A 9,469-nucleotide genomic window follows, 5' to 3' on the forward strand; every position below is an offset into this window, starting at 1 on the left:
GTGGAAGTCCTTTATAATATTTCTGCAGCAAAGAGGTTCTACAAGGCATTAAGTGACCGAAGTGTTCTTATTATTATTAACATACTGTTTGTTCCTGTTACACCTTGAATGAAAGAGCCAGCTATCTAGGTAGTGGCTAGAAGACTTTGTCTTCAGAGGAGGATGTATGCAACCCTGATGATGATGATGATGATGATGATGATGATGATAAGGGATGTTCACTGCCTCCCCTTTGTCACATAACACAGATCACTTTGGGTGCACCTTCTGGAGGAAGGATTATGCTAACATGGATTTACTGTGGAGAGAGGCTAAACTGTCAGCAGTTCTTCTGTTAGCACAGGTAAGGACAGCATGCACTCCCAGCCCTGTGTCAGGTACCTGTTCTGCTTCACTGAACCAGGGGAAGGAGACAGTGCTTAGGAGGGCTCGTCTGGAGCCCATCAGAGCTGTCGTTGTTGCAGTCCCCACAGAAGAGGTCCCAGTTGCCTACCCTCTGGGCAGGTTTGGAGAGCCTGCTCATACAGCCTGGCCCTGTTGGAGGCAGCACAGCTGCTTGGCAGTCAGAGCTCTTAACCCAAAGCAGCAGTGGCAGTGAGAAGCTTCCTCAGTTGCCACATGGGTAGGTGTGGATAGCTGTAGGGGCATGTGAGCAGGAGGGTACAAATGACTCAGCATCTTTGTTGTGACTCTGGCAGAGCCACTTGGCAATAGCTTAAATTTAGTGATATCCCCTTCTATTTCTAGCTTGTGTGGGGTCTGCACGATAGAAGGGAGGAAGAGAGAGAGAACTGCTAAACTGTAAATTGCCCAGAGACAGTTAAACCGCCCTAGGTACAAACTGACACTGGAGATTAAACAGGCACTAGGTCTGATAGGTCTATGGAAGCTTGTGAAGCAGTGTGTGGCTGAAGTACTTAATGCCCTTTTTGAAGATAGGAGTGAGATTTGCTTTCCTCCAGTTTTTGGGTACTCCAAGTCACCATGATCAATCAAAGATTAGCAAGAGTTGCCTTGCAATGATATCTGCCAGCTGCCTCAGCACCCATAGATGCATCCCATCAAGGACATAGACCTAGATAAAAAGTTACTGAAGTTTCATAGTCCAAAAAAAATTCTCATTGCCTAGCAAGATGTGAATCCTATAAATCCTAGATCTTTGATCACTACTTTGAATTGAGTAAACATGTAAATGCCTGTTTTGCGGACTTGCTTGCACATGGTGCACTGAATAAAGATTGCCACAGATGGCACAGTGGTCTGCTGGATAAAGCAGAGGTTGTTTCTTGTAGAGGAAGAAGCATTCAGGTGGCATAAGGAATACTGAAATGTTTTCAGTAAGGAAAAGTGGGTTTTTAGAAAAAAAGAGGGAGCTTTCTCATTTAAACAGTTTCACAGAGACACAGAAAAAAACATTCTTATGCCTGCTGCAGCAGTACCCAACCAAAAAGGATATTTGTTTTCATAACACAGATGTTTATCCCCCAAATGTGGAAAAATTGCACTGCTTTAACATTTCTAAAGGAATTGCTTGCTTTAGCAGAAACGGTATTTCAGAGAATAATGAAATGTCCATTTTAGGTCAGTCAGCTGAAGATCAGTGAGAGGATAATAAAGCACAGAGCAGGGACCCATTTTTCCATGGTCATTATTTTTTGACATGCCAACAAGCAAAAGGTGAAGGTATGTCAAATTAGAACTTTGAAAACTAATTGACTGTGCTCCATTATAAGCATTCATATATTGAACTGTAGTGGTTTTAGCATGTGTATTAGAACTTGAAGAGGTGTATTAGAGACTTACCTTAAATGTGTAAGGAAGAAGAGCAAGTCTTTTTCCATTGCTGGAAGTGGTGGGGCATTACTACAACTGATCATATCTCATAGGACAATTTACCTGTGATTTGTGGAATAAAAGATATCTCTATATGACCCCTCCTAAATTTCTGTATATTACATACAAAAAAAGGTGACATAATGATAGACATGTGTAATACAGTAATACTGAGACAATTCTGTGCTCACTAGGAACAAAGTGTATTTTAAAATTACTCCCCATCATTTTCTTCTTCAAATGAATCAGTTCCCACTTCTTCATAGTCTTTCTCCAGGGCAGCCAGATCCTCTCGGGCCTCTGCGAATTCTCCCTCCTCCATGCCTTCACCCACGTACCAGTGCACAAAAGCTCTCTTGGCATACATCAGATCAAACTTGTGGTCGAGCCTTGCCCAAGCCTCTGCAATGGCTGTGGTGTTGCTCAGCATGCAGACTGCTCGCTGAACTTGGGCTAGGTCTCCACCAGGAACTACTGTAGGAGGCTGATAGTTGATCCCAACCTGGAAACAGAAATATGAGAGAAGGTTGTAAAAAGGCAAGAGCAGAAAACAAAGAGCTGAAAAAATGTGAGTAAAGGTACGGATGCTGGGGTAGAGTGGTGCAGCTATCAAAACTACCAGATGGCAAATGACATAAAAAATAATAACATCATAGACAGTACAAAAGATGGTAATTTCAATGTCTGTATTATTCTTCTGTTTAATGTACACCGGCAACTTCGTAGCTTTCTTAGCAGCTGCCAACACTGAACAATGTTTCACCAAGAGACTTGATCAAAATTGATACAGAAAGTTGGTTCCCAGTTAAAAGTTTTCATTATTAAACCACCTATTTGTATGACAAATGTTTTTCCACTGCTAATGTCTGTATTATTGTTGAAATCATGCTTCCCAACACTACTATGTAGCCAGTGGGGAGAGGCTGTATAATATTTCTAGGTGAGTGGGTCAACTGACAGATTCCAAATATCAGCATATTATCCTTTAATAATTGTATAGGTTTGAGTATTTCCTTAGTTTTAGATGTGGCTTCAGAGGGAACAGTCACTGGATTTTCCAAAATTCAGGTTTGAAATGAATACTTCTTTAAATTTTAACACATATACACTTCATATTTCCACTTAGGTAAATATTTAGGAGTCTGTGTCAATGGGTTGTTCAAAGGGGAAAAGGCACATTTTATACAAATGCATCTTGCTTATGTTGATTCGTCTCACAAGTGGAAAACATACAAAATCTAAATCTTTAAATACAGTTATTCCACTGGACTGAACTTGCCCTTTAAACATTAAAGTGAAGTTCATGGCAGCCCTACTCACCTTGAAGCCTGTTGGACACCAGTCGACAAACTGGATCGTTCTCTTGGTCTTGATGGCAGCAATTGCTACGTTGACATCTTTGGGAACTACGTCACCACGATAGAGCATGCAGCAGGCCATGTACTTCCCATGTCTTGGGTCACACTTCACCATCTGGTTGTTGGGCTCAAAGCAGGAGTTGGTGATTTCAGCCACTGAGAGCTGCTCGTGATACGCTCTGTCAGAGGAGATGATGGGGGCGTAGGTCACTAAAGGGAAGTGGATGCGTGGGTAGGGCACCAGGTTTGTCTGAAACTCCGTCAGATCCACGTTGAGGGCACCGTCGAAGCGCAACGAGGCGGTGATGGAGGAAACAATCTGGCTGATAAGGCGGTTGAGGTTAGTGTAAGTGGGGCGCTCGATGTCCAACTTTCGGCGACAGATGTCGTAGATGGCCTCATTATCCACCATGAAGGCGCAGTCTGAGTGCTCCAGGGTGGTGTGTGTGGTCAGAATGGCATTGTAGGGCTCCACCACAGCGGTGGAGACCTGAGGGGCTGGGTAGATGGCAAACTCCAGTTTGGACTTCTTTCCATAATCCATGGAGAGGCGTTCCATCAGTAAGGAGGTAAAGCCAGAGCCAGTACCCCCACCAAAGCTGTGGAAGATCAGGAATCCTTGCAGCCCAGAACAGGCATCAGTCTAGAAAGTAAAACAGTGAAAGAATAGGGGCTGAAGAAGAATGAAAAGACTTCATCTACTCCTTGAGCTTATTCTGAGCTGAAGGAGAAAGCAGTCATCAGCTATATAAAGCATAGATTTTATGTCAGGTTTTCTTGAGAAAGGGTTGGTGATAATCCCATCCTTGTCTTTCCTCACTGGCTGAATTTATTACATAAAAATCGAACTCCTATCTGTGGAGCTTCTCTCTCTGAACTTCACACTTCTTTTAGTTAGTCTATCTGAAACCAGCAATGTAGAACTGCCTAATCCACCCTTCTATATTAGTATTGGTGCTCAAGGGCTGTGCTAATAATGAAATACATATTCACAACCACATTTTATGAATATCTGGAGGCATACAGCTGGAAAGTGAACTACTGGGCTTTTCTCTTTTAGCCTAGTAATGACGCCTCTGTATGACTTGCAAGCCCCTTTCTGAACGATTGGTATCATTTGTAGTTAAACCACCTGTTCTGCACTTCTTTCTTCTACAGAATCCACAAGCTGTTTCAAAACTACTGGGACTTACCAGTTTACGGACACGGTCAAGCACCATATCAATGCTTTCTTTGCCAATGGTGTAGTGGCCACGGGCATAGTTATTAGCTGCATCTTCCTTTCCAGTGATCAGCTGTTCTGGATGAAAAAGTTCCCGGAAGGTGCCAGCCCGCACTTCATCTGAACAAGGAAGAGAAATTGTAAGAAGCTGTGCTGCCTTGCCAACAAGTTCTGGTTCCTGTTGGCACTGATGCAAGCTTTCAGACACAGGAGATGATGACTCCCAAAACCAGATGCTGATGGGGAAGGGAACTGTCTCCTAAGCATTTTTTCATTGTTGCATTCTGGTGATTTATGCTGTGACTTGTATCCAGCCACAGAACTTGTCATCTTTTCATGAACTTGTCAGTTGTACAGCCTGTACCCACAAGAGGATAAGTCACCAGGAAAAACGTGTGAAGAAAATTAGGTTCCCCAAAGTGCCTCAATTTTTAGAAACCCTTCTATTCCTGGAGGGAAACTGTCAGGCTCCCACTTTGAATCCCAACTGGAGAAAAGCAAAATTCAAATGGCAAAAATGTCACGATAAGCAAAACCAAAGTTAAATGTTTGTGCAAAGAGAAGTCTTACAAACCATGTGTAGTAGCTATCAGGTTGCTGGGGATTCTGCCATTCCTATGTTTATAATACCTATGACAGAATCTGGCATTCTGTGTCACAAGAAAATTAATTTCATGCTATCTAGTGGTAGACCAAGATACGATACAAAGGTTGTGCTGCTTTGTACCTGTGGAGACTGGTGGCACACCATGGTGATACTAGGAGGAGTAAGTTCTTCTCCATTTTCCAGGTTTACTTCTATACTGACCTACTACAGTTGGCTCCAAGTCCACCATTACAGCCCGTGGCACATGCTTCCCAGTGACTGTTTCATTGAAAAATGTGGTAAAAGAGTCATCATAGTTTAGTTTGTCATGTAGATCCTTGAAGGTGCCATCTGGCTGAATGCCGTGCTCAAGGCAGAAGAGTTCCCAGCATGCATTTCCAATTTGAACTCCAGCCTGGCCAACATGAATAGAGATGCACTCACGCTAAGGGGAGAGAACAGAGGCAGAGTCAGAGAAGACAATGCACGTTAGTACTCCTTATTCCTAGTGGTTACTTTTCCCCAGTGTATTCCTTTTCCCAAGCAATGGTGAACTGTCACTGTCAGAATTTCATTTGGTTGTTCAACCCCATGACCTCAATGAGATTGTATATATACATGCCAGATACTGGGACAGCTCTTTAGGAAAATTGAGATCTGTGTACCGTAATATATGGGTGTATGAAAACAGCCAGGAAAAAAAATAATTTCAGTTATTTTTTTATAGGAGGAAAACCCACCTTTCCTCCTGTGGATTGGCCCCGAGGAGGAGCACATCCCATTTTAGTTTATTTTTACTCCTGGCTGGAACATGACACAGCCATGTGGTATCCTTCAACCTTATGTAACCCAAGACATGTGATGTCTTTTGATCCTTTTACCCTCTGATAGCAGGCTAGAGTGGTAATTTGGAAGAACTGCTTTAAGCAATATTCACCTCAGGAAATTATTTTAGATTCTCTCAGTTGAAACAAATGTTCCTTCAAGCTCCTGAACAGCTATGAATTGCTGATCCATTGCTTATTCAGGTTGTGTCATTGCAATATAGCATGTTTATCTGCATAATTTTGAGCATAGTTTCTGTTGTAGCCAGGAACTTTAATGAAAAGAAAACAATGAAAACAAAACACCATGCTAAAATAGGCAGGTGCTAATTGCTCAAAAATCCTTTACACTTAAGAGTACAGGAGTATGAAGGACCTGGTACTGGATTTAATAAGTTCAGAAACAGAATTACAAATCAAATACTTCTGAGTTAGTCATAATGATTACTACATTGAGTGTAGTGAAAGGCAGTTTTTTAAGAAGAGAGTGTTTTCAGATGTGGAATTTTTCACCCTCAGTTTTGGTTTTGGAGCAATTATAATTAAAGCCTTGTGAGCTCCATCTTTGTGATCTCCGTGGCTCTGTCTATACAAGGGAGTAAGAAAGGGTCAGGTCATAGTGCTGAACACTGACCTGTGATCAGTCGTCTGTGCTGATGATAATTAGCACAGTCTCTGGCACAGGTCTGGCTTATTCCAGTTCATACTTTTTCAGACAGTGCTTAGGCACCATCCAGAATACAACTCATGGTCGAGAATGTTTTCTAGTAAGCAGCTCACTGACCACTGCCTGGCTTTGGAGAGGGAAACAGAATTCAGATGCTAAAATATGAAACAGAGCATGCTACCTGGCTTCAAGGCCAGAGGATGGTCCTTGCTCATTTCTATTTTGTAGTATCACATTTAGAGATATCTAATAACTTAATATCAGATTTGGCCAGCTGACTTTTTTTTTTTTTAATTCTATAACTGCTTACCCTGCAAAATCATTCTGTGACCTGAGAGTGAAATGCATCTTTTGCAAAAACTAAATCCTCAGGCAGAATGTTATGGAGCAGTATTTTCTTCACAAATTAACATATGTTTGTATTTTAGAAACATAACTAAAGATATTTTTTCAGAAGCAAGTGGGATTTCAGAAGTCATAATTACCCCAGTCATCCTCAGAAGTTCAAATGAATATGGAAAGTCAATTTAAGTATTTCATTCAATGAAATGTAATATTTCTATTCAGTACTCATTTTAAGTTGCTGACTCTGCAAATGCATATGCAGCAGCGTGTGCAACGTGCTCTCAAGTGTACTTGCAAAACCCTGTTTTTCTCAACTGAGTTGTGCAAAAGTATCTGAGTTGTCTGAGTGCCAATGAGGCTTCATAACTTTGTATGTTGTAGGGGAGTTGCAATCTGGAGTATTACTCAGGAGACACTGAGGTATATTTGGGCTTAGAGAATTCAATTAATGCTGATCTTGCACAGGGCAGGCTCCTGCTTTTCTTTTAGATCCTAATGTGAGGCTGGCAGCAAGAAAATAGAAGTTTTTTCCCTTTAAATATGGCAATGAGTCCAGGTGACTTTTTTAAAGAGTATCTTTTAGCGCAAAACTGCAATTACAAGTCAAGCAGTACTTGGAACTTAAAGAGCTACTTTGCTCTGTTCCTCAGATCAGTAGAGGAATTGGACTGCTTTTTCACAGATGGAACAAGTGAATGTTGCCTTAGAAAGTTAATACTGTAAAGCTTAGTACAGGACTACACCTGAAAACTGCAGACCTAGTTTATTTTAGTCTGAGCTTTTAGCTACACTAGTTTGAAGCAGTATCTCAACCCTGCCTTTTGAGCCAGGCCTCTTTCTGTGCTCCTGCCTTCAACTCTCATCTTCTCCTACCCCAGCAGTAAATTGGAAATATTCTGATGAGAGAAAACAGTAACAAGGAGGCTTCTAATTTTGTGTAGTAAACAGTTTTAAAATAGATATCAGACTTTTTATAGGGAAGAGTGTGGGCCTTCTTCAGAGCCACAGGCAGAGTAAACTGATCTCTACATGATATTTAAATTTGGAACCTACTCCAAACTCATGTTTCACATCCCATCACTAATGTACCAGGACCTATCTTATGCATTGTGGACCGGACTTTTTATCTACCGAGAGAGTAGAAACGGACAGGTCCTTTGTGAAACTAAATTTGGAACAGCTTTCACTCTACTAAAAAAACCAGAATACTGCCTGGCTTAAGTATTTACTGTACAAAGGCGGACTTTAGACTTCTTGAAACATACTCACTACCCTAGGTCTGCCTTAACGCATGGGGAGCCTGTGGAAGTGTGTATCTTGCCTGCGAAATAAGCGCTCTCATTTTGGACCCGCAGCTGTACTAGCAGAAGATAACATAGTTCTCTGCACCAAAATAAGAGTGCTAGACATGAGCTGGGGTGAAATGCTGAGAGATTTTGAGAGATTTATATAAATTTACAGTAAACTCCCAAATCTTAAAAAAGAAGGGCCTTTTTTGCTTACTTAAATGCATACAGGTATAAAAACATGCACTCTGAAACATGCACTCTGAAAACACAGATGTATACACTACAGCTATGAACAGTACAGCCCAGCCATTGGGGCTAATTTAATTTAAAACAGGCACAAAAGTAAGTAACTTTTTTGGTTTATTTGTTTAAAAAATTATTCTCTCATATGAAAATCAACTTCTGTTGAGAAAATACAGTCAAAACAGAAAGTACTAAAAAGCTAAGATTCCAGATCTAATTTATCTTGTAATTCCAATAATTAGAGACTCTCTGAAGAAAACTTTGCTTCACCACGCCTTACAGCTCCAGTGAGATTTTCTGACAGTCCTATCCCATCCTCTTACATAGTAATTGGTGCATGAGATCAGGGTGTTGTGGCACAAAGCACTGAGAACAACAGCAGATCCCCTGCCTTCCCTCACCCATGGTCCTCCAAGCCCCTGTATTTCTGGTGTCCCCACATCCCCCTTACCATGGTGTCTCCAGTGGTGTTTCCTTCCCTTCTGGATGAGTGGTGGCAGGTCTTTGCAGAAGCCCGGCTCTGGGCTGCAGGGCAGGAGGCAGCCTGGGCCCAGCACCCAGCACCTGCTGCTGAGTTTCAGTGTCACAACATCACAGGGAATAGGTCACCAGCTACACAGTTCTGCCCGCTGCATCACTGCCCGCCTTGCCGCCCACATATGCAAATTAATCAGGACAGGCAGGGCTCAGATATACCCCAGATTTCAAGTTTAGTCCCGCCTGGTTTGGCATGCTTATTAAATCTGATCATGGCCATGTAACACGCCATACACTATACTTTCTAGCACCTCGGTATTATACATATATATCACCTGCAAGACACATACCATCCCAGTTTCCTCTTCTGCCAGTATGTACATGTGTGGATGAAAATCACTCCTGAATTCCAATACAGAAGACCAAGAACGCATAAGAGAGCAAATGAATAGGAAAGAGAAGAATCAAACCCAGGAAACTGGAAAAATGTAATTACCATTCTGAAGTGTGCTCTACCAGTGCTCTTTAATGCTGGCCTGACTTCTTTCTCTCCTTACTCCAGCAGCCTCTCTATTAATATTTCAATTTACTTCTATTGCTTCTCTTTCTGTGTACAGTCATCTGG

The 9,469-nt window shown here is 41.8% G+C and overlaps 1 protein-coding gene across 1 annotated transcript; it reads right to left on the reverse strand.

Annotated features, from left to right (window-relative positions):
- Positions 1–2,024: 2,024 nt before the first annotated feature.
- Positions 2,025–8,873, reverse strand: TUBA8 (tubulin alpha 8). The gene is made up of 5 exons (XM_026867760.1): positions 8,819–8,873; positions 5,222–5,444; positions 4,385–4,533; positions 3,154–3,834; positions 2,025–2,335 (listed from the first exon to the last, which is right to left on the reverse strand). Exons 1-5 carry the CDS (start codon positions 8,819–8,821, stop codon positions 2,048–2,050), a joined length of 1,344 nt encoding a protein of 447 aa, XP_026723561.1. The 5' UTR covers positions 8,822–8,873; the 3' UTR covers positions 2,025–2,047.
- Between the last annotated feature and the right edge of the window lie 596 nt (positions 8,874–9,469).

This window comes from Athene cunicularia (genome assembly GCF_003259725.1).
Source record: "Athene cunicularia isolate RWA chromosome 1 unlocalized genomic scaffold, athCun1 chr1_part2, whole genome shotgun sequence".
Classification (NCBI taxonomy): domain Eukaryota; kingdom Metazoa; phylum Chordata; class Aves; order Strigiformes; family Strigidae; genus Athene; species Athene cunicularia.